Below are 25,556 nucleotides of genomic sequence, written 5' to 3' on the forward strand. Positions count from 1 at the left end.
AAACTTTGTACCCTGAATGTAAAACAACCCATATTTTATTCAGAGTAGAACATAGATGACATATCAAATGTTTAAACTGAGAAAATGTATCATTTAAAGAGAAAAATTAGGTGATTTTAAATTTCATGACAGCAACACATCTCAAAAAAGTCGGGACAAGGCCATGTTTACCACTGTGAGACATCCCCTTTTCTCTTTACAACAGTCTGTAAATGTCTGGGGACTGAGGAGACAAGTTGCTCAAGTTTAGGGATAGGAATGTTAACCCATTCTTGTCTAATGTAGGATTCTAGTTGCTCAACCGTCTTAGGTCTTTTTTGTCGTATCTTCCGTTTTATGATGTGCCAAATGTTTTCTATGGGTGAAAGATCTGGACTGCAGCCTGGCCAGTTCAGTACCCGGACCCTTCTTCTACGCAACCATGATGCTGTAATTGATGCAGTATGTGATTTGACATTGTCATGTTGGAAAATGCAAGGTCTTCCCTGAAAGAGACATCATCTGGATGGGAGCATATGTTGCTCTAGAACCTGGAAATACCTTTCAGCATTGATGGTGTCTTTCCAGATGTGTAAGCTGCCCATGCCACACGCACTAATGCAACCCCATACCATCAGAGATGCAGGCTTCTGAACTGAGCACTGATAACAACTTGGGTCGTCCTTCTCCTCTTTAGTCCGAATGACACGGCGTCCCTGATTTCCATCAAGAACTTCAAATTTTGATTCGTCTGACCACAGAACAGTTTTCCACTTTGCCACAGTCCATTTTAAATGAGCCTTGGTCGAGAAGACGTCTGCGCTTCTGGATCATGTTTAGATACGGCTTCTTCTTTGAACTATAGAGTTTTAGCTGGTAACAGCGGATGGCACGGTGAATCGTGTTCACAGATAATGTTCTCTGGAAATATTCCTGAGCCCATTTTGTGATTTCCAATACAGAAGCATGCCTGTATGTGATGCAGTGCCGCCTAAGGGCCCGAAGATCACGGGCACCCAGTATGGTTTTCTGGCCTTGACCCTTACGCACAGAGATTCTTCCTTATTCTCTGAATCTTTTGATGATATTATGCACTGTAGATGATATGTTCAAACTCTTTGCAATTTTACACTGTCAAACTCCTTTCTGATATTGCTCCACTATTCGTCGGCGCAGAATTAGGGGGATTGGTGATCCTCTTCCCATCTTTACTTCTGAGAGCCGCTGCCACTCCAAGATGCTCTTTTTATACCCAGTCATGTTAATGACCTATTGCCAATTGACCTAATGAGTTGCAATTTAGTCCTCCAGCTGTTCCTTTTTTGTACCTTTAACTTTTCCAGCCTCTTATTGCCCCTGTCCCAACTTTTTTGAGATGTGTTGCTGTCATGAAATTTCAAATGAGCCAATATTTGGCATGAAATTTCAAAATGTCTCGCTTTCGACATTTGATATGTTGTCTATGTTCTATTGTGAATACAATATCAGTTTTTGAGATTTGTAAATTATTGCATTCCGTTTTTATTTACAATTTGTACTTTGTCCCAACTTTTTTGGAATCGGGGTTGTATCATCTCTCTCTCGGTCAGGGTGAACGTGGGTCCAGAGTCAATTCCAAGGAACACTGTGTGAGACAGCAACACACTGGATAGGACCACAGCACACATACCATACCCAAGCTTTCAGTTGACGCACTCTCAATCAATCAATCAACCAGTTTTTACAATTGAATATGGTTGATCGTGTGTGCTTTTCCAGTAGTGTGTGTGTATGAGACGCACGTTACACATACACTGATGCAATGAAGACCACAATGAAGGTCACAGTGAAGTAAACTTTATTAAGTATTTAAAGATAATAAAACACCACTCACTCACACTCCTAGACGAGGAAATGAGTACCATGTTCGTGTGTCAGATGAACTCAACTCCAATGTGGCTCTGCCTCAAAATAAACACATACATAGACATGACTCCAACCCCTCATACAGCCACCAGCTGATCAAGGTTGTCATGGGAACGGTTCGTGAGATGAGCCTTTATGATGTCAGCAAACACGCCTCTCTGAAGCAGCGTGTACGCCATGGGCAGCAGCTGGCCAATCACCTTCGAAAAATACTGCAGGTGTACACACACACACACACACAGGTGTAAAATCAGGTGTGTGCAGATAATCAGACACAGAAAAAACAACTGAGAGGAAGATAAACAGAAGGAGAGACAGAGGAATGATGCAGCAATTATACCATCCAGTTTCCAAAAAAGTTGGGATGCTGTGTAAAATATACATAAAAACAGAAAGTCAAGATTGGCAAATCATGGAAGCCCTGTATTTCACTGAAAATAGTACAAAAACAGCATAAATGTTGAAACAGAAATGATTACTTTTAAACATAAACTCATTTTGAATTTGATGTCAGCAACACATTTCTGAAAAGTTGGGACAGGGGCATGTTTACCAGTGTTGCATCACCTCTACTTTTAACAGCATTTTGTAAACGTTTGGGAACTGTGGAGACCAGCTGCTGTAGTTTTGAAGTGAAAATGTCCTGTTCTTGTTTGATAATATACACAATCTTGTTAATTGTGAGATGTTCCACCAGGTGTTTTTAACATTACCAAGCTTTCCTGGTTTTTGTTGCTCCTGAAAACTTTTCTGGACTAAATTCCAAATGAGAATATATTTTTCATAAAACAATAAAAAATTCTGTATGTGGTCTTTGTACTATTTTCAATGAACTATAGGGTTTCCATGATTTGCAACTCACCGCATTCGGTTTTTATTTACAGTTCACACAGCGTCCCAACATTTTTGGAAATTGGGTTGTATTTAATAAGTGAGGGAATGTGCTATGAGTATGTACTGTGTGCAAGCTTGTGTTATGGGTGAGTATTGTGCTTGTGTGTATTAGGAGTGTGTACTGTGTATTATACGGTTGTTCCTCACATGTGAGCCATAACAGAACAGGTCAATGCCGAGTTCGAAGCCCATGCCATAATCACACTCATCATTCGCAAACTGCACGAACGTCATCATTTCCTGTAGAGGGGCAAAAGCTTTCATCCGCTCATCATCATTCTCAGCCTCCACTATCGCCTTACAGATCCTCTTCAGTCCAGCTACACACACACACAGAGGGGGAGGGGGGAGAGAGAGAGAGAGAACTGTATAAGAAATAAGGAACATGGGGCATAGGGAATATGGCAGAGGAAGCATAAGGAATATTAAATAGGGTGTGTATGGAATAGGGAACAGGAGGTATAGGGAATAGAAAAAGTGTAGGATATAGGGAAAAAGAGGGAACAGGGATTATGGTGTACAGGAAACAGGGGAAACGAAGTATGGGGAAAAGGGAGATAAAGATAGATCAATACCATCAGTCTCAGGCAGTTCTCGATATCCCACGTCATTTTTATCAACAGGCACCACAATGCCAGCACCATGAAACGTCTTACTGACCACCTGGCGCGTGCACACACACACAAAAATCAGAACCACACCCTGTTATCCAACAGTGTAATGGTGACTGTGTGGAAACAGGAAAGTGGAGTGAGCGCCCACTGCTGGATTTACAAGTCATAACACTACAGAATCTCACCTTCACTATTCTGTGCATTTATTTTAAAGTGATTTGCATTTTCATGTTTTTATACTGTAATTATATTAAAATAATATATACATCTCTCTCTTTGTGTGTGTGTGTGTGTGTGTGTATATATATACACCTTCCTGTCTCTCTGCTTCATGGCTTTGGTTTTCTGCTCTAGTGGTAAACCCAGATGCTCCGCCTCCTTCTTTAACTCCACCTCCAACTTCTCGAGAGCTTCACTGCCCCGCCCACCTCGCTCACGCTTCTTCCTGCCTATTAATAGCCTGAGAGACAGACAGAAAGACAGGCAGAGAGAGAGAATTTCCTAAAACCTCAACAGGAAAAATGAATTAAATCCTGTTTAAAAATAACTGACAAATTACACAAAATTAAAAATCAGATACAAAATACAAATTTAATAACTTTGACACTCCAAAATCCTTAGATGAACTAACTGGAAAAATAAAAAGCACCTGAAAATAAAAAGGGGCTCTGATGGGATATATAACGAAATGCTAAAGCACAGCAGTCCAATACTGAGACATGCCACCCATAAACTTTTCAATTTATGACTTAACTTTGGGCTTTTTCCAGAAATCTAGAAAGATCATCAAATTGAAAATTGGTACAAAGCCGGCAACAAATACACCCCAAATAGAGGTACAGCAATTTAATGTTCTGCAATATTATTAATAAGAGAACTATTAAATTTCTGCTGGAAGAGCAGTCAGTCCGGTTCAATGCCTGAACTGATAATCACATCATTAGTTTTTCATTGACTAATCAGACAAAGTACAACCCCGATTCCAAAAAAGTTGGGACAAAGTACAAATTGTAAATAAAAACGGAATGCAATAATTTACAAATCTCAAAAACTGATATTGTATTCACAAAGCGAGACATTTTGAAATTTCATGCCAAATATTGGCTCATTTGAAATTTCATGACAGCAACACATATCTCAAAAAAGTTGGGACAGGGGCAATAAGAGGCTGGAAAAGTTAAAGGTACAAAAAAGGAACAGCTGGAGGACCAAATTGCAACTCATTAGGTCAATTGGCAATAGGTCATTAACATGACTGGGTATAAAAAGAGCATCTTGGAGTGGCAGCGGCTCTCAGAAGTAAAGATGGGAAGAGGATCACCAATCCCCCCAATTCTGCGCCGACAAATAGTGGAGCAATATCAGAAAGGAGTTCGACAGTGTAAAATTGCAAAGAGTTTGAACATATCATCATCTACAGTGCATAATATCATCAAAAGATTCAGAGAATCTGGAAGAATCTCTGTGTGTAAGGGTCAAGGCCGGAAAACCATACTGGGTGCCCGTGATCTTCGGGCCCTTAAACAGCACTGCATCACATACAGGCATGCTTCTGCATTGGAAGTCACATAATGGGCTCAGGAATATTTCCAGAGAACATTATCTGTGAATACAATTCACCGTGCCATCCGCCGTTGCCAGCTAAAACTCTATAGTTCAAAGAAGAAGCCATATCTAAACATGATCCAGAAGCGCAGACATCTTCTCTGGGCCAAGGCTCATTTAAAATGGACTGTGGCAAAGTGGAAAACTGTTCTGTGGTCAGACGAATCAAAATTTGAAGTTCTTGATGGAAATCAGGGACGCCGTGTCATTCGGACTAAAGAGGAGAAGGACGACCCAAGTTGTTATCAGCGCTCAGTTCAGAAGCCTGCATCTCTGATGGTAGGGGGTTGCATTAGTGCGTGTGGCATGGGCAGCTTACACATCTGGAAAGACACCATCAATGCTGAAAAGTATATCCAGGCTCTAGAGCAACATATGCTCCCATCCAGACGACGTCTCTTTCAGGGAAGACCTTGCATTTTCCAACATGACAATGCCAAACCACATACTGCATCAATTACAGCATCATGGCTGCATAGAAGAAGGGTCCGGGTACTGAACTGGCCAGCCTGCAGTCCAGATCTTTCACCCATAGAAAACATTTGGTGCATCATAAAACAGAAGATACGACAAAAAAAGACCTAAGACAGTTGAGAAACTAGAATCCTACATTAGACAAGAATGGGTTAACATTCCTATCCTTAAACTTGAGCAACTTGTCTCCTCAGTCCCCAGACGTTTACAGACTGTTGTAAAGAGAAAAGGGGATGTCTCACAGTGGTAAACATGGCCTTGTCCCAACTTTTTTGAGATGCGGTGTTGTCATGATATTTAAAATCACCTAATTTCTCTATTTAAATGATACATTTTCTCAGTTTAAACATTTGATATGTAATCTATGTTCTATTCTGAATAAAATATGGAATTTTGAAACTTCCACATCATTGCATTCTGTTTTTATTTACAATTTGTACTTTGTCCCAACTTTTTTGGAATCGGGGTTGTACGCCACCACTCTTGCAGGAGCAGTTGGGGGTTAGGCGCCTTGCTCAAGGGCACTTAAGCCAGTCCTGCTGGTCCAGGGAATCGAACCAGCAACCTTTTGGTCCTAAAGCTATTTCTCTAACCATTAGGTCATGTCTTCCCTATCGCTGGAAAATAAGGTCCTCAGTAGTCATCATATTGGTTTTATACCCAAACACAGAACCACTGGTCATCTTTATACACTACAAACATTTGTAGATAAGCATGTACACAACAACAACGGGGAAATATGTGGTTGCTTCATTGATTGTAGAAAGGCCTTCGATTCAGTTTGGCATGATGGACTTTTTCTAAAACTTAGAGTGGAACTGGAGGGAAAACGTATGACATCACGAAAAGACAAAAACAATAGGTGCTGTGTAAAAATAAAAAGCAAAAGAACATGTTACTTCACACAGGCCAAATGAGTGACAAGAATGTAGTCTAAGGCTACGTTCACACTGCAGGCTGAAGTGACTCAAATCCGATCTTTTCGCCCATATGTGACCTGTATCCGATCTTTTATTGACAATATGAACAACACAGATCCGATTTTTTCAAATCCGACCCAGGCCGTTTGGATATGTGGTGCTAATTCCGATTCCTATCCGCTCTTTTCATATGCGACTTCAGTCTGAACCGCCAGGTCGCATTCATCCGACTTACACGTCATCAACAAGCCACAAACGTCACTATTCTGCGCTGAAGTAGGCGGCGGGTCTCTCAAAAAAGTTACAACAACATGGCGCATAATCACGGGCGCAGATAGAGGGTGGGACGAGTCATATTTAAATTCACCTCGTTCGGTCCCCCCCACTTATAGGGAGGAAAAAACGTCTATGCTGTCTTTCTTTGCATAAGGCAAACCTCACGGAAAAATCAAAAGACTAATTACCATTCGGTTTATTGAGGTGCACAGCAGTGTATACATAGTTGCAACAACTCACATAAAACAAAACAAAGACTGATATTCGGTTGGTTGAGCTGCGCAGACTGCACAGGTTGCGAGCTCGAGCTTGGTTGCTATGGTTACTAACAACAAGTTTGACAGGTATATCGGGGTTGGGGTTGGTTTGCTGGCAGCTTTGTCCCCCCCCAGTTTTTTGGCCCCCCCAGTTCAAAAAACGTATCTGCGCCCCTGCGCATGACATCAATGCGAGGGACGCTTCGGGCTGTGAAGGTTCTGAATCTTCTCAGTGGAAGGACGCAGAGGTTAGGGAGCTGATTTCCATTTGGGGGGATGCAGCTATTCAAGCTAGATTGGATGAGTCATACCGCAACCGGGCGGTTTTACTTCCGTAAACACTGGCCATGCTCACTGCGTGTGACGTCGTCGTATCCTGCAGTGCGCATGCGGAACACTTTTAGGTCGCTTTTCGTTCATACTGAGGATCACATACAAGTCGCATATATTTGTTAATGTGAACGACCTCACAAAAAAATCGGATTTCACAAAAAAATCGGAATTGAGCATTAAGCCTTGCAGTGTGAACGTAGCGTAAGTCCAATGCTATTTAACTAATATATACTGTAAACCAACTGGCAGTGACCATTTAAAAAAGTCTAAATCTTCAGGATTCACACTCGAGGGGAAGGAAATTAAATGTGTCCTATATGCTGATGATCGGTTATTATTGTCCCCAAGTGAGGAGGGATTACACGAAAGTCTTTTGATCCTTGGGAATTATTGCAAAACCTGGAACCTCCCAGTAAATATCCGAAAGTCCAAGGTCATCATCTTTCAGAAATTAAACCATTTCAAAAGATAAATTTTGTCAGGTGACAAATTAGAATTACCTGGGCCTGATAGTTTCATCAACAGGCCGGTTTAAATTAAAAGATTAAATCTGACAAGATATGAAAAACATATTCCACAATTAGAAAATAAAAATACAGCATAAATTTAACCCTCCAATTAGACTGTGGCTGAAAATCTTCTGTCATTAAGTCCTTCCTGTTATATGGGAGTGAAATCTGGAGCTCCAAGTCCAGAAATAAATGATGACTTATGGGTCCACAAGTCCAATAGAGGCATTCCATGTTGAGTTTTATTATAGCGTTCTGGGAATACACAAGAAGGCATGTAATCGAGCTCACAGAGCAGAACTCAGGAGATTCCCTCTCGTCACAGAAACGCAGAAAAAACATCTACAGTTTGGTATCTCTTACTATTGTCAAACCCAGATGAACACCATTACCGTGCCCTTTTACAAAGAAAGAAACACCCAGAGAGAGAGAGAGAGAGAGAGAGAGAGAGAGAGATCCTTTTGAATATCTGACCAAAAACTATAATCTAAGCCCCTTGGACATGAATCAGGCAAAACTCAAACAAACTGAGAAAACAACACAAAATGAATATCATCGCTTCTGGCTAAACAAATTAAACTTAGGGCTGAACGATATATCGTTATCGTATCTATATCTAGATATGAACATTCAAGATATTAATATCGAAAAAGCAACGATATAGATTTCCCCTCCCCGCGCTCGCCCTGCATGTACAGCTCTGGCAGTCACAACAAACATCATTTTTACGATTGCCCTTGAATGCACTGCTAAGGCCAGCCAACCACAAACCTTATTTCATGCTTGCTGTGGATCGACAGCTGAAGCCAACCAATGACAAACATATGAGGGCAGGAGTTAGGGAGACGGAGACCGATGCGCGCGCACACACTACAGACACAGCGGGGAAATTAAAAAGAAAGAAAGAAAATGAGTGCGGAAGATAATGCGGCCGGTGGCGGTGCAGAATCTGACTTGGTACCAAAACATAAATCATCCTCCATTATTTGGAGGTATTTTGGATTCGAAAAGGACGATGTTAACCAGAGTGAGGTGTTGTGCAGGTCATGCTTAGCAAAAACTGTGACAAAGCAAGGTAGCACAACAAACATGTTTCACCACCTGAAATAACACCATCGCGTGCTGCACGAAGAGCGTATGACAATGAGAGAAACACCGGGGACTTCTCAGTCAGCCCAAAATAAGCCAAAGCAAAGTTTGACTGCTGATGCGTTCAGTAGCGTTACACCGTACGAGTCGACGTCCACCAGACAAAGAAATTACAGACGTTATAACATACCACATTGCAAAAGACATGGTACCTGTTCTGTTATGCCCCTTTTCCACCAAAGCAGTTCCAGGGCTGGTTCGGGGCCAGTGCTTAGTTTGGAACCGGGTTTTCTGTTTCCATTGACAAAGAACTGGCTCTGGGGCCAGAAAAACCAGTTCCAGGCTAGCAACAACTCTCTGTTGGGCCAGAGGAAAGAACCGCTTACGTCAGCGGGGGGGGCGGAGTTGTTAAGACCAACAACAATAACAAGACCACGAAAGATCGCCATTTTTAAGCGACGAGAAGCAGCAGCTGTACAAACGTGAAGTCATCCATTATTATTATTATTGTTGTTGTTGCTGCTGCTTCTTCCGTGTTGTTTTTGCTTCGATATTCGCGCTAAGGTTTATGCAAACGTAGCGACGTAACTGATGTATACAGCGACGTAATGACATGTCTTCTCTTAGCACCGCGAGCTATGGAAAAGCAAACTGGTTCTCAGCTGGCTCGCAAGTTGAACGAGTTGTGAACCAGCACCAGCACTGGCTCCGAACCAGCCCTGGAACTGATTTGGTGGAAAAGAGGCATTAGTAGCAAATGCATTTTCTGCATACAGTCATGTGATCTTTTGAAGAATATAAGATGTTGCACTTCAGTGCACTTTCAATGTTCCACCAGCTGCTGCATTTGTTATTTATTGTTAAAGCAGAGCTGCAGTAAAATGTTTGATTTGTAATTTATTTATTCGTAATTTATGTTCATGTTGATGACTGGCAGTGAGTTCTTAAAAATAAAACTGCACTTTCAACATTTTTTTGTATTATGATGCTTTTATTTTTCTGAAAAATGCTTGGTTTTCACCGAACCCGTAGTCATATCGTATCGATATATCTGGCATGAATATCGAGATACGAAATTCCATCCATATCGTTCAGCCCTCATTAAACTTGTCAGAAAATAAAAGCTAAATAAGAACGGGCACCATCTCTGACAGAAATGAAAGACTGCCAAAGGAAATGATGAAGCTGATCCAGGCTGAATGAACACACACTGGCCATAGAGAGGAGGGGACACAGACAAACCTGGTTTCCTGAGGAGGACACACTGTGCTTACAGTGCACTGAAGGGGAGGTAGAGGACGAGAGACTTGTCCTCATTGCGTGTAATACCTACACCTCAATTAGAAACATAGATTTCCAAAAAAATTCAGACAGATTATACCCAGGTTCTGGCTATTAGAAGACGACAAACTCCATATTTATTGGGAGACAAAAGCTGTGCTCAGCTGCACAGAATCTGTGGTCATGTCACACACTGAGGAAGTGAGAGAGCCTTCAATCTGTAGCGCACTTTCTTTACTTTCACTCATTATTATCTCAATTAGTACAACATATTTATGCTGTATATTTGTGGCAGCGGGGGTGTGGTCAAGCGCCGGTCTGTGACAGGAGGGCGGAGTCAGGGAAGGTAAGTGGCAGAATCACTACACCTGAGAGCAATTAACCTGTGTTTGTGTGTCTTCCCAGTGACCGCGCCCTATATCAGGAGGGAGAGCGAGAGTGGAAGGAGCTCATCCCTGGACGAGACGCTGATGTGTGTGTCTCTGTGCGTCCGATATATATTGTTAGACTGAAAAGTGTGGCAATAAAAGCCTTGTTTACACCTGATCTCTGTCCTGCCGTCCTCTGTGCTCCACCCACCCACAGGGAAATTACTACAGTGGTGCTGAAACCCGGAACAGTGTAGCAGCCCCATGGAATCCTCCCCGTTCGCCGACCTGGTCCACGCCCTCGCCACGGCTCAGCAAAGCCAGCACCAGGCGCTCGTCACATTCCGAAAGGAACAAGAGCGGCGCTTCGAAGCCCTGGTGCTGGCCCAGCAGGAAGATCGCGAGGCGTTCCGGCATCTCCTCGCGTCGGCGGGGCCCACCAGCGCTCCGGCCGCGGGCCCGTCTCCCCTCACTGTCACCAAGATGGGCCCGCAGGACGACCCCGAGGCGTTCATCACATTGTTTGAACAGGTCGCCGAAGCCTCGGGGTGGCCGATGGAGCAACGCGCGGCGAGCCTCCTCCCCCTGCTAACGGGAGAGGCACAGCTGGCCGCGCTACAGCTCCCCGCCGACCGCCGGCTGGCCTACGCGGACCTCCGCCGGGCCGTCCTCCAGCGCGTGGGGTGCACACCGGAACAACAGCGCCAGCGTTTCCGCGTGCTGCGATTGGAGGAAGTCGGCCGGCCGTTCGCGTTCGGCCAGCAGCTCCGGGACGCCTGCTGGCGGTGGTTGAGGGCCAACAATCGCGACGCCGAGGGAATCGTTGACCAGGTGGTACTGGAACAGTTCATCGCCCGCTTACCAGCCGGAACCACGGAGTGGGTCCAGTGCCACCGCCCGGCGTCGCTGGATCAGGCAGTCAAGCTGGCGGAGGATCATCTGGCGGCTGTCCCGGTGGCAGGACAGCAGATGGCATCTTCTCTCTCTCTCCCCCTCCTCCTGTGTCCCGTCCTCGCCCTATTCCCCCACCGCGGAGGCGGGGGACGGCACCACCCCAGCCGGCCCGCCGCACCCTCCCGTTTCTCCCTTCTGTGTCTGTCTCTCCCCCACCTCAGGTGAGTGAGCCCCAGATCACCGGTGCAGAGGGAAAGCCCGGGCCGGTTTGCTGGCGCTGCGGGGAGCCGGGCCACCTTCAACAGCAGTGCACAGCAATGGAAGTGGGCGCGGTGGTTCGGATCCCTGACGCGCCAGAGGCCGCCCTCGATCGGGCCGGAGCGTATCGCATACCGGTGAGTATCCAAGGGGCTACATATCAGGCGTTGGTGGATTCTGGTTGTAATCAGACCTCAATTCGCCAAAGCCTGGTTCAAAATGAGGCATTGGGGGGAGCACAAGGGGTGAAGGTGTTGTGTGTGCACGGGGATGTTCACCGCTACCCTTTGGTGTCGGTCCACATTATTTTCAGAGGGGAAAAATTTCTAGTGAAGGCAGCGGTTAATCCTCGCCTTACCCACTCTTTAATGTTGGGGACCGATTGGCCGGGATTTCGGGGTTTAATGACACGCCTAGTAGAGAGTGGGTCCTGCCATTTGACAGGGGGAGGTCCCGGTGTCGCTTTGGCGGGAGCAGCTGTCACAGAGCCGTCTACGTCATCTCCGCGTCAGAGTGAGGAGCCGCCGGCTCCTCCTCTCTCTATTGGGGAATCCCTCGCGGATTTCCCATTAGAGCAGTCACGAGACGAGACTCTGCGGCATGCGTTTGACCAAGTGAGAGTAATCGATGGTCAAACGCTCCAGCCGAACGCCACCCCGTCCTTCCCCTACTTCGCGATTATGAAGGATGGATTATACCGAGTGACGCAGGACACTCAAACTAAAGAGCGAGTCACGCAGCTTTTAATTCCGAAGAGCCGCCGGGAATTGGTATTCCTGGCGGCTCACTTTAATCCCATGGCTGGACACTCGGGGCAGGATAAAACACTAGCCCGAATAATGGCCCGATTCTATTGGCCGGGGATTCGCGGCAATGTCCGTAGGTGGTGTACGGCATGCCGCGAATGCCAGTTAGTAAACCCAGCGGCCATTCCAAAAGCGCCTTTGCGCCCTCTACCGTTAATCGAGACCCCGTTTGAGAGAATTGGGATGGATCTCGTCGGGCCATTAGATCGGTCAGCACGAGGGTACCGCTTTATATTAGTTCTGGTGGACTATGCAACGCGATACCCGGAAGCAGTGCCTCTGCGCAATATCTCAGCACGCAGTATTGCAGAGGCACTCTTCCGCGTCATCTCCCGAGTTGGAATCCCGAAAGAGATTCTGACTGATCAAGGCACTACGTTTATGTCACGAACACTGCGCGAACTGTATGGGTTATTGGGGATTAAGCCGATCCGCACCAGCGTGTATCACCCACAAATGGACGGTTTAGTGGAACGATTCAACCGCACCCTCAAAAATATTAAGAAATTCGTAAGTGAGGACGCACATAATTGGGATAAGTGGCTCGAACCCTTGGTGTTCTCAGTGCGAGAGGTCCCCCAAGCCTCCACGGGGTTCTCCCCATTCGAATTATTATATGGGCGTAAGCCGCGCGGCATCCTGGACGTGCTGCGGGAAAATTGGGAGGAGGGACCTTCACAAAGTAAGAACGAAATTCAGTACGTTATGGACCTGCGCGCAAAACTCCACACGCTCACCCACCTAACTCAGGAGAATTTGCGGCAGGCCCAGGAACAGCAAGCCCACCTGTACAACAAGGGTATGCGCCTTAGAGAGTTCACACCGGGAGATAAGGTACTCGTACTGTTGCCCACGTCGAGCTCCAAATTGATCGCCAAGTGGCAAGGACCCTTTGAGGACACACGGCGAGTCGGGGACGTCAACTATGAGGTGAGGTGAACGGACAGGGGTGGGGCGCTACAGATTTACCACCTCAATCTGCTTAAACTCTGGAACGAGGAGGTCCCTGTGGCGTTGGTGTCGGTGGTTCCGGAGAAGGCGGAGCTGGGGCCGTAGGTTCAAAAAGGGACATTGGCATCACGTACCTCTCCGGTCCCCTGTGGAGACCACCTCTCCCCGACCCAACTCACGGAGGTCGCCCAGTTGCAGATCAAGTTTTCGGATGTGTTCTCGCCCCTGCCCGGTGGCACTAACCTCATAGAGCATCACATAGAGACGCCCCCGGGGGTGGTAGTGCGTAGCCGCCCTTACAGGCTACCCGAACACCAAAAAAAGGTGGTTCGGGAAGAACTTCAGACCATGCTCGAAATGGGCATCGTCGAGGAGTCCCACAGTGACTGGAGCAGCCCGGTGGTCTTGGTACCCAAGGCCGACGGGTCGGTCCGGTTCTGTGTGGACTATAGAAAAGTCAACGCGGTGTCTAAATTCGACGAGTACCCAATGCCTCGTATTGATGAGTTGCTCGATCGACTCGGCACTGCTCGCTTTTATTCGACGCTGGATTTGACAAAGGGATATTGGCAGATCCCCTTGACTCCACTATCCCAAGAAAAAACAGCCTTTTCCACACCGTTTGGTTTACACCAATTCATCACCCTTCCGTTTGGGCTGTTTGGGGCGCCCACGACGTTTCAGCGGCTGATGGACAGAGTCCTCCGCCCTCACACCACTTATGCGGCAGCGTATTTAGATGACATCATCATCTATAGCAATGACTGGCAGCGGCACCTCGAACATCTGAGGGCCGTCCTTAGGTCGCTGAGGCGAGCGGGGCTCACAGCCAACCCAAAGAAGTGTGCGATTGGGCGGGTGGAAGTACGGTATCTGGGCTTCCACTTGGGCAACGGGCAGGTGCGTCCCCAAATTAATAAGACGGCAGCAATTGCGGCCTGCCCGAGGCCCAAGACCAAAAAGGGGGTGAGACAGTTCCTGGCGCTGGCTGGCTATTATCGCAGGTTTATACCTAATTATTCGGACGTCACCAGCCCGCTGACTGATCTCACTAAAAAGGGGGCACCAGATCCGGTCCAGTGGACGGAGCAGTGCCAGCGGGCTTTCTCAGAGATAAAGGCTGCACTGTGTGGGGGGCCACTTCTACACTCCCCTGACTTTTCTCTCCCCTTTATGTTGCAGACCGATGCGTCGGACAGAGGGCTGGGGGCGGTTTTGTCCCAGGAGGTGGAGGACCGCCCTGTCCTGTATATCAGCAGGAAGCTGTCGGTGCGTGAGGGGCGCCATAGAGAAAGAGTGTTTGGCCATCAAGTGGGCGGTTCTCGCCCTCCGGTACTACCTGCTGGGGCGCCCTTTCACCCTCTGTTCGGACCACGCACCCCTCCAGTGGCTCCACCGCATGAAAGATGCCAACGCGCGGATCACCCGTTGGTATCTGGCGCTCCAACCCTTTAATTTCAAGGTGGTCCACAGGCCGGGGGCACAGATGGTCGTGGCGGACTTCCTCTCCCATCGGGGGGGGGGGGGGGGGGGGGTGAGTCGGCTGCAGGCCGGACGGCCGCCCGGCCTGAGTCGGGCGGTGGGGGTATGTGGCAGCGGGGGCGTGGTCAAGCGCCGGTCTGTGACAGGAGGGCGGAGTCAGGGAAGGTCAGTAGCAGAATCACTACACCTGAGAGCAATTAACCTGTGTTTGTGTGTCTTCCCAGTGACCGCGCCCTATATCAAGAGGGAGCGCAAGAGCGGAAGGAGCTCATCCCTGGACGAGACGCTGATGTGTGTGTCTCTGTGCGTCCGATATATATTGTTAGACTGAAAAGTGTGGCAATAAAAGCCTTGTTTACACCTGATCTCTGTCCTGCCGTCCTCTGTGCTCCACCCACCCACAGGGAAATTACTACAATATTATTATTCTTTCCTCATTCATTTACAAATACTATATTTAAAGATATTGTGTTTAAAATATGTTTGCTTTCGCAACACGGTAATGAAACCATCATGACAATAAAAACACATTAGAATTTGAGAGAGAGAGACCCTGTGCAGGATGGGGTTCTCCAGAGCAGTGCAGCACATTAATGGACTGTGTGTGTATAAGGGTGTGTGTGTGTTTATACTCAACCTTTGACTTTGTATGACACACCCACAAGCACTTACAGCAATGCAGCAAAGAGGTTCTCCCCCATCTGTGTAATCGTACACCCCTTCTTCGCCTCATTCTCGCCCACAAACACTGGCAGGGCATCAGGGCTGTCTCTATAAACACACACACAAAAAGAGAGAGAGTTATGCAGACTTCCTAACAGAATCAGCTTTTTCACAGTTATTCAGGTGTGTGTGTGTGTATATATGTGTGTACACTTGTACTTGCTACATATTGAGGATCAGAACACGCTTTTAAGAGGATATTTTTGGGAAGTGAGGACATTTAGTCTGGTCCTCACTTCTTCAGAGGACTGTTTGAGGGTTCAGGTTAGGATAAGGGGTGGAGTTAGGCATTTAGTTATGATGGTTAAAGCAGATACGCAGAACCTTTATTTTTAAGTAAATTTCTGAGTGGATAGTATCTCCATCCTTGACTCTTGTATGCTGCATAAATGGGAATATATATATTTTTTTGAGAGTTAAAATTGACTGCAAAGTTGGCATTCGAGCTGCCACGCTGAGCCAGCCAGCCCTGAGTGCGTGACGTCACAACGGTAACCGGTTTTAAGGCCGAGGCCTTTGACAGCTATAGACCAAAGTCATATAAATAAAAATTTATGGTGAAAGTAAGAAATAGCGTTACCGACTTGCTCAACTAAGACTGATTTGACTTCATTGATTGTGGGTTGACTCTCATTAAAACAGGATAGGTGTTATAACTTATGCAACATACATGTACATGCATGCATTTTCACTGATAAAACGTAAAAGGCTAATTAAATAAAATCACATTCTGAAGCAAATTAAATAATCTTATACCGGTAACTTATATACACAATACAAGTTACATGTATTAATCTAAATGCAGGTAAACAATGTGTTGTTTTTGTTGTTTTATATCCAAATGAGAGTTGGAGCTTACTCGTCTGTGTTCTCGCTTCTTGAAGGCCGACCTTGTGGCCGACTGTTTTGAAACAATCTGACTTTCGGTTGTTCGTTCAGTTCTCCATTCATTCGCTTCTTCCATGTAAGGGCGAGATACTGCTGCTGAGGCAAGCATATTCAGCGGAGAAATCAGACGAATGGTCCACTCATTCTCCATTTTCTCCATACTGAGTACTCCGCCATTACTGCTCGGCTCAGGCAATTACTAAAACCTGGGATGGGACATCACTGGTTTTAGCAACAACCGCAGGGAGGTCACTGCTCGAGCGATCATGTCACGTCCCGTTCCGTCCCAGGTTTTAGCAACAATCCTCGGCTCACACTCTGGGAGAACTGGTGCAACTGAACTTACTTTCCTTTTCTTGTAGTTTTATTTAATTGTTGGTACTGCACCCTCTTTCAATACGGACTTTTCGCCAACGTTCCTCAACAGGTCAGAGGTCTCGTACGAGTCTTCAGTAAAATGTGCAGAGGAGGGACCATTTCGTTGGCGCCCAATGTGCCTGTGAACTTCTCGCAAAATGCGTCCAAAGCTTTGCAGTTTGAACATTCTTGGGCCATGAATGCAACGTAAATCCACCTTCTGCCGTGTTGCTGGCGGGTGCAGCAACACATCTACGTGGCATGGTGATAAATGAGCTCAAAATGGAGGATCGGCGTTGCATTCAGCTCTGTGTTTTAGTATAGCGGAAATGGCGATGAGACCGATAGCCTTCCTGCGGTGATGTCACGGACGTCAAGGTCATTCACTCAGACCGCTACCTATATGAAATCACTTTAATCGTAAAAATTACTATATCAGATTTATTGTTAACGCTTAAAACTATTCCTGTGCCATTCTTGAGGTCTCAAGGCATTTTATAAACGAAAAGTGAGGCCATGGCTCTGCGTATCTGCTTTAAGGTTGGGGCAAGGGAATGTATTATATAACAAGAGTCCCCACAAAGACAGACGTGCAGGAATGTGCGCGAGTGTACCTGTAGTATCCCAGGTGCGTGTTTGTGCATACCTGTAGTATCCCAGGTGCAGGTGAGTGTGTGTGTCCCCCTGGAGGACGGTCTGAAACTCAGGTGGGTCATAGTAATGTCTCCAGTGCAGGTGGAAGCTGGGTGTTGAGGACACTTGAGTGTGTTTGCCACACACAATATCAAACGGCCCGACTAACCGCACACCTACAGAGTCCTGCAGGGCATCTACACACACAGACACACACACACAGAGAGCTAAAACATGTTTCACATGTTTGTGTTAGAATAAAGAAACTAGCTGGCTTCTCTGACTTTGTCCCATACACATTGCGAGCTTTTCTGAGATTGTCAAAACATTTCCCCAGACAACAGAAGGCTGATGTGTCCTTTCACAGTCAGAGTGAAAAGCGCCATGTTCCAGGTGTTTCCGACTAATCAGTTTTTGTGAAATGCTGGCTACATATGTATGTGCTGCCTCTTAAAATGCTCACCCTCATCCTAGCAAACAGCACAAAGCCACTTTCTTTCTCTCAAGCACATCAGGCGACTCATTTTAGATTTTTCGGATCACGGATCCGCCGACGGCAGTTAAATACTACCACTAGAAAAATAAAAAAAAGTCTGTGCGTATTTTTATTTTAACCGCCAAAACGTACAAAAAGAAATGTAAAAAAAAAAAAGTCACACATTTTTCTTGTAACAGCACTGTATCCCTGGTACTAGGTCATATTTCTTTAAGTAAAAAGTATTAGAATCACAAATACAAACGACAATGTGTGTCATACATATCTACTTCAGCCGAGTCCGAAAACTAAACTATTTACGACATTGAGTATTCACTTGAATGTTTTTATGGTATTTACGGCCGCTTTACGACAGTGTCAACCTCGTGCTGACCGTGGCTGACGCTGTCAGCATGGATTCTGAGCTATCGCCTCAACTGTACGCAAGCATAAAGTGTGGTGAAGAAAAGTCTTTTCACTGTCTCGCTAACCAAAATGTGGGCAATTTCGTCTCTCGAGCGCTGAAAGTAAACAATGAAAAGATCAAAACGATCTTTGGTTCTCAGAAAGGAGGTGGTGATGTAACGAGCGCGATGCCGAATATGCCTGCCATAACGTTAGTTCGCGATTTTGGCTGAAAGTATCTGATTGTGGAATTAGAAGAGGATGGTGCCGCAGAGAGTCCTATCGAATCAAGTAGCACGAACGTATCAGCCTTCGATGTGCTCATGAGAGCTCAACGGTCATATGACCACATACACTACCGTTCAAAAGTTTGGGGTCACCCAGACAATTTTGTGTTTTCCATGAAAAGTCACACTTTTATTTCCCACCATAAGTTGTAAAACGAATAGAAAATATAGTCAAGACATTTTTCTGGCCATTTTGAGCATTTATTCGACCCCACAAATGTGATGCTCCAGAAACTCAATCTGCTCAAAGGAAGGTCAGTTTTATAGCTTCTCTAAAGAGCTCAACTGTTTTCAGCTGTGCTAACATGATTGTACAAGGGTTTTCTAATCATCCATTAGCCTTCTGAGGCAATGAGCAAACACATTGTACCATTAGAACACTGGAGTGAGAGTTGCTGGAAATGGGCCTCTATACACCTATGGAGATATTGCACCAAAAACCAGACATTTGCAGCTAGAATAGTCATTTACCACATTAGCAATGTATAGAGTGCATTTCTAATTAGTTTAAAGTGATCTTCATTGAAAAGAACAGTGCTTTTCTTTCAAAAATAAGGACATTTCAAAGTGACCCCAAACTTTTGAACGGTAGTGTACCTTCAGAGAAGTAAGTACTGGAATGCTGGTCCGTGTTATAAACTTGTACACAAGAACACACACACACTTATATATATATATATATATATATATATATATATATATATAAATAAATAATTAATTAATTAATTAATTAATTAATTAATACACCCACACATATATATGTATTTTATATATATATATATATATATATATATATATATATATATATATATATATATATATATATATAAATACATATAATGTGTGTGTGTGTGTGTGTGTGTATGTATGTATGTATGTAAAGTGTGTCTCTTGAATTTAAATTATTTTATCATCTTAATCCGACATTGAAATTTTGCCATGCAAAAAAAAAAAAAAATTGGACAAGGACACATTTTTATTTTTACCGACATCAAAAATGTTGAAAAAATCGGTGAACCTAAAGATAAAAAATGGGTGGCCTCAGTGGGAAATGAGTGAAAGTTTAAATATGGATTTTTTTCATGAATTATTTGTGAAGTTAGTGATGCTGCAGTGTCTGCGAGTTGTAATTTCTACCATTATTCAAATCTCACTGCCCCCTCACTGCATACCCCTCCCCTGCACGCGTGCTTTACCTTGTGGGTTTTCCGGGTGCAGTCGGCTGCAGAAATCCCAGAAGTGGTAGAAGTCGAGTGGCATACGCAGACTGTACAAATATTCCACCTCCTCTCTCACCTGTTCAGATACTGATGGTTCCACCTTCTGATTAGACCCCACCTCTGGCTCCACCTCCTCAGGCCGCGCCCGTTTGTTCTGTCTGCTCTCCTGGTTCAACAGTGACAAGTGTGCATATGAAGATTAAATACATCACCGTGCATGCTTCCTACTTAAGGATCGTCCTCCTGAACGGAGCACTGAATGCATACTACAGGATTTAACACACTCCTTGTTCAGAGATGTTTTTCGATGCCACTTGAATCAGGACATTAACCATGTTTTTAAAGGGGAACTGAAGTCATTTTTAAACTTGCTTTATTTCTTAATTAACGTTATTCAATCATGTTTTCAGTTTTATCATGACTCGTATTGGCATATTATATTACACTTATCGGCCTTTAGCCATGTTGAATGTAGTTCGTATGGTCCACGACAGGCGTCGCTTATCCGCACGATCTTTGCGAGACTTCAAACGTGAAGCGTCAGCGCAGCCACTTTGAAAACTGTTTACACAGCGGCCAGATCGCCATATCGTTCCAATTTAGATTAAATTCGAGATTTGCCAGCTTCATCAGTGATGGAGATTATTCCATATGACTTCGAACCACTGGTTAAATGAAAAAAAAAAACAAAAAAAAACCCCACGCTTTCGGACACTAGCCCATCACGCTGGTATTTACGTCATTACTGTCGCACAATTAAACTGTGCCAGATCAGGTGGCTGATGGGTTTTCAAAATAATAAAATACATGCATGTATTTTTGTGATATATACATATTATACTGAGCACATTTCCCACATTAATCAATACAAAGTACCTGCATATTTCAGTTTTTTTTTAAAATCAAGGCTGAATACTTTCTTCTTTGCCGCTGCCTTTTATTAAATCAAATTTGAGACTTTTAATTTGATTTCTTTCAGCGCGACCGCAAAGCGTGATAGGATATATTGCTTTGGTTAGTGACCATCGGTTGTACACTACTTTTCGTGATGCATTGCGAGATACTCTGAGTGCACTATAAAGGGTGGAAATAATCCTCACTAAGGTTTCGGACAGCACTACAAAATGGCGTCCTCACTATACAGTGAGTAGGGAGCGATTTCGGACACAGGGAAATCTTTCGGCTTGATTAAGTCAGCATTCGAAGGAGGGCGCATGCGTCTTTTGACAACGTTGGCAGATGTTGGTCACTTTGAGTTCCGCTGTACGTTTTACTTCTGTCCTATGAAGTCTCGCACAGGTCTCAGCAAATCTCGTTTACAGCCATTGCTTTGACATATGGACTGAAATATTACAGTGCTCAGCGTAAATGAGTACACCCCCTTTGAAAAGTAAAACTTTAAACAATATCTCAATGAACACAATTTCCAAAATGTTGAAAAGACAAAGTTTAACATAACGTGTTTAACTTATAACAGGAAAAAGTAAGGTTAATAATATAACTTAGATTACACATTTTTCAGTTTTACTCAAATTAGGGTGGTGCAAAAATGAGTGCACCCCACAACAAAAACTACTACATCTAGTACTTTGTATGGCCTCCATGATTTTTAATGACAGCACCAAGTCTTCTAGGCATGGAATGAACAAGTTGGTGACATTTTGCAACATCAATCTTTTTCCATTCTTCAACAACGACCTCTTTTAGTGACTGGATGCTGGATGGAGAGTGATGCTCAACTTGTCTCTTCAGAATTCCCCATAGGTGTTCAATTGGGTTCAGATCAGGAGACATACTTGGCCACTGAATCACTTTCACCCTGTTCTTCTTCAGAAATCCAACAGTGGCCTTAGATGTGTGTTTAGGATCATTGTCATGTTGGAAAAGTGCAGGACAACCAAGGGCACGGAGCGATGGTAGTATCTTCTCTGTCAGTACAGAGCAATACGTCTGTGAATTCATGATGCCATCAATGAAATGCAGCTCCCCGACACCAGCAGCACTCATGCAGCCCCACATAAGGACACTGCCACCACCATGTTTCACTGTAGGCACCATGCATTTTTCTTTGTATTCCTCACCTTTGCGATGCCATACAGTTTTGAAGCCATCAGTTCCAAAAACATTCATCTTGGTCTCATCACTCCAGAGTATAGAGTCCCAGTAGTCTTCATCTTTGTCAGCATGGGCCCTGGCAAACTCTAGGCGGGCTTTTTTGTGCCTGGGCTTTAGGAGAGGCTTCTTTTGTGGACGGCATCCATGCATGCCATTCCTCTGCAGTGTACGCCGTATTGTTTCACGGGAAATAGTCACCCCAGTTTGGCTTTCTACTTCTTTAGATAACTGCAGTGAACTTGCATGCCGATTTTCTTCTCATCAGAAGACGCTCCTGTCGAGGTGCTAACTTCCGTGGACGACCTGGACGTCTCTGTGAGATGGTTGCAGTTCCATCTTTCTTAAATTTTTGTACCACTTTTGCTACAGTATTCTGACTGATAAGTAAAGCTTTGCTGATCTTCTTGTAGCCTTCACCTTTGTGGTGTAAAGAAATTATTTTCTTTGGGGAATTCTGAAGAGACAAGTTGAGCATCACTCTCCATCCAGTGTCCAGTCACTAAAAGAGGTCATTGTTAAAGAATGGAAAAAGATTGATATTGCAAAATGTCGCCAGCTTGTTCATTCCATGCCTAGAAGACTTGGTGCTGTCATTAAAAATCATGGCGGCCATACAAAGTACTAGATGTAGTAGTTTTTGTTGTGGGGTGTACTCATTTTTGCACCACCCTAATTTGAGTAAAACTGAAAAATGTGTAATCCAAGTTATATTATTAACCTTACTTTCACGTTATAAGTTAAACAGATGTTATATTAAACATTTTGGAAATTGTGTGTGTTCATTGTTTAAAATGTTACTTTTCAGGGACGGCACAGTGGTGTAGTGGTTAGCGCTGTCGCCTCACAGCAAGAAGGTCCAGGTTCGAGCCCCGTGGCCGGCGAGGGCCTTTCTGTGTGGAGTTTGCATGTTTTCCCCGTGTCCACGTGGGTTTCCTCCGGGTGCTCCGGTTTCCCCCACAGTCCAAAGACATGCAGGTTAGGTTAACTGGTGGCTCTAAATTGACCATAGGTGTGAATGTGAGTGTGAATGGTTGTCTGTGTCTATGTGTCAGCCCTGTGATGACCTGGCGACTTGTCCAGGGTGTACCCCGCCTTTCGCCCGTAGTCAGCTGGGATAGGCTCCAGCTTGCCTGCGACCCTGTAGAACAGGATAAAGCGGCTAGAGATAATGAGATGAGATGTTACTTTTCAAAGGGGCTGTACTCATTTACGCTGAGCACTGTACAGAGCATGTTTCAAACCCTCGTAACTTGCTATAGCAATGACAAAATAGCTGTCAGAAATGCATTCCTATATTTAATAAAATGAGATAAATAGAATTTTGATGATAAAAAATTGGCCTTCAGTTCCTCTTTAATTGTGAAATGTGTGACATCACACAGACCTGACCCAGGATCATTACAACTCTCTGACTGTCTCATCAAAGTCCTCAGCGTGTCGCTGGAACAATTATCTATAACTTTACCTTCATTATAAATGCAAAAATCTATTAATATTCATGAACTCTTCAGCTCGAGTGTCAAAGAGTCACAAAGTCTCTTTAGGAGACATTGAAACTCCATTCATTCATATTATTGAACCAATTCATTAAAATTGCCGTTTCTCAAAAATCAACGGTTCACAAATCGTTACTGGAATAAGTGCTGAATAAATATTTCCATAAAAACAGCAATTAAATGTGTTTAGGCTGAGAGTTAATCAGAGAAACGATTATATCGTTATTAACAAACCGGAAGTGGAGAACAGTAACTTAGCTAATACGCTATTCTTTACCGGAAACTCATACTTGTGGTTTTTTTTTTTCATTAAACTGGTAAAAGTCATTAATATGCAGAAACTCTATGCTTTTTATTCACCTGTGCTGCAGATTTGGATTTTCTTTTCCCGCGTCCCGCCATGTTTCTGGTCTTTCTCTCTACACAGCCTTGACTGACGTCATGACGTAAACAGTGCTATCAGCCAATAGCAGAGTGCAGATCAGATCTATTTCCGGTTCCGTTTAGTTCGGCATGATGACTTAAAAAATATGGAGCAATGAAAAATAATACAGCCATGATAAACATTTAGTTTCAAAATACAGTTTATTGTTTTATCTTCCTTTAAAATATATTTCTTTATTTTTTTCGCTGTCCAAATCCTGCGCTCTGATTGGCTGGCGAGCGGGTCCATATCCGGACAGACCCCGGTTACAGACCTCTGGCGATTCGCTCGTTCACAACAACAACAAACATAGTAGCATTTTTTGTCAACATTTATCTTTTTTTATAAGATTTATAATATTATCAAAAATCTTGTAAATTTTTGCCAGCATTTCTCAGGAGAATAGCATTAATTTTACAGCATGGATAGCGATAACGACAGTGTTCACAGCGAAAGCGAGTTTTACTACCCTGAGGAAGAAGAAATAAAAGAAAACATTTCAGGAGAAAGCTGAAAACCTGTAACTTGCTAACGCTGAGCAAAAACATGACTGAATCCTGAATGACTCCTATTTGTATAAATAGGGGACTACATTGGCGGCAAAATGTAGTTTTTTTTTTTCCTGCCATGGAAGGGCACTTGTATACCGAGGAGGAAGCCATTTGCATTACAGCTGTGAATGAGGATTCAAAATGGCGGCTCAGCTCGGTTTTCCCTTTCGAGCGCTCTCGTTTTCTGTTAGAATTTGGTAAAGAAAAAAATAAATATATTATTTACCAGCTTAAGGTCGGTCCGTATGGTGAAATACCGTGACCTCGGCCTTAAATACTGACCTCGACCCAGAGGGCCTCGCTCAGTACTTTCAAGGCCTCGGGCATGGTATTTCACCATACGGACCTCCCAGCTGGTAAATAACATTTTTTTTTTTTTACGGTCCAAATCCTGCGCTCTGATTGGCTGGCGAGCGGGTCCATATCCTACGGTACGGACCCCGGTTATGGACCTCTAGCGATTCGCTCGTTCACAACAACAAACATAGTAGCATTTTTTGTCAACATTTATCTTTTTTTATAAGATTTATAATATTATCAAAAATCTTATAAATTTTTGCCAGCATTTCTCAGGAGAATAGCATTAATTTTACAGCATGGATAGCGATAACGACAGTGTTCACAGCGAAAGCGAGTTTTACTACCCTGAGGAAAAAGAAATAAAAGAAAACATTTCAGGAGAAAGCTAAAAACCTGTAATTTGCTAACGCTGAGCAAAAACATGGCTGAATCCTGAATGACTCCTATTTGTATAAATAGGGGACTACATAGGCGGCAAAATGTAGTTTTTTTTTTTCCTGCCATGGAAGTGAACTTGTATACCAAGGAGGAAGCCATTTGCATTACAGCTGTGAATGAGGATTCAAAATGGTGGCTCGGCTCGGTTTTCCCTTTTGGGCGCTCTCGTTTTCTGTTAGAATTTGGTAAAGAAAAAATAAATATATTATTTACCAGCTTAAGGTCGGTCCGTATGGTGAAATACCGTGACCTCGGCCTTGAATACTGACCTCGACCCAGAGGGCCTCGCTCAGTACTTTCAAGACCTCAGTCACGGTATTTCACCATACGGACCTCCCAGCTGGTAAAT

The 25,556-nt window shown here is 44.3% G+C and overlaps 1 protein-coding gene across 1 annotated transcript; it reads right to left on the reverse strand.

The window, feature by feature from the left end:
* Window positions 1–1,799: 1,799 nt before the first annotated feature.
* Window positions 1,800–23,946, reverse strand: LOC132883339 (histone PARylation factor 1). The gene is made up of 8 exons (XM_060916823.1): window positions 23,855–23,946; window positions 19,860–20,049; window positions 17,510–17,693; window positions 15,568–15,666; window positions 3,705–3,852; window positions 3,354–3,441; window positions 2,926–3,098; window positions 1,800–2,096 (listed from the first exon to the last, which is right to left on the reverse strand). The coding sequence occupies exons 1-8, from the start codon at window positions 23,894–23,896 to the stop codon at window positions 1,962–1,964; spliced, it is 1,059 nt and encodes a 352-aa protein (XP_060772806.1). The 5' UTR covers window positions 23,897–23,946; the 3' UTR covers window positions 1,800–1,961.
* Window positions 23,947–25,556: the final 1,610 nt, after the last annotated feature.

This window comes from Neoarius graeffei, chromosome 3, assembly GCF_027579695.1.
Source record: "Neoarius graeffei isolate fNeoGra1 chromosome 3, fNeoGra1.pri, whole genome shotgun sequence".
Lineage (NCBI taxonomy): Eukaryota > Metazoa > Chordata > Actinopteri > Siluriformes > Ariidae > Neoarius > Neoarius graeffei.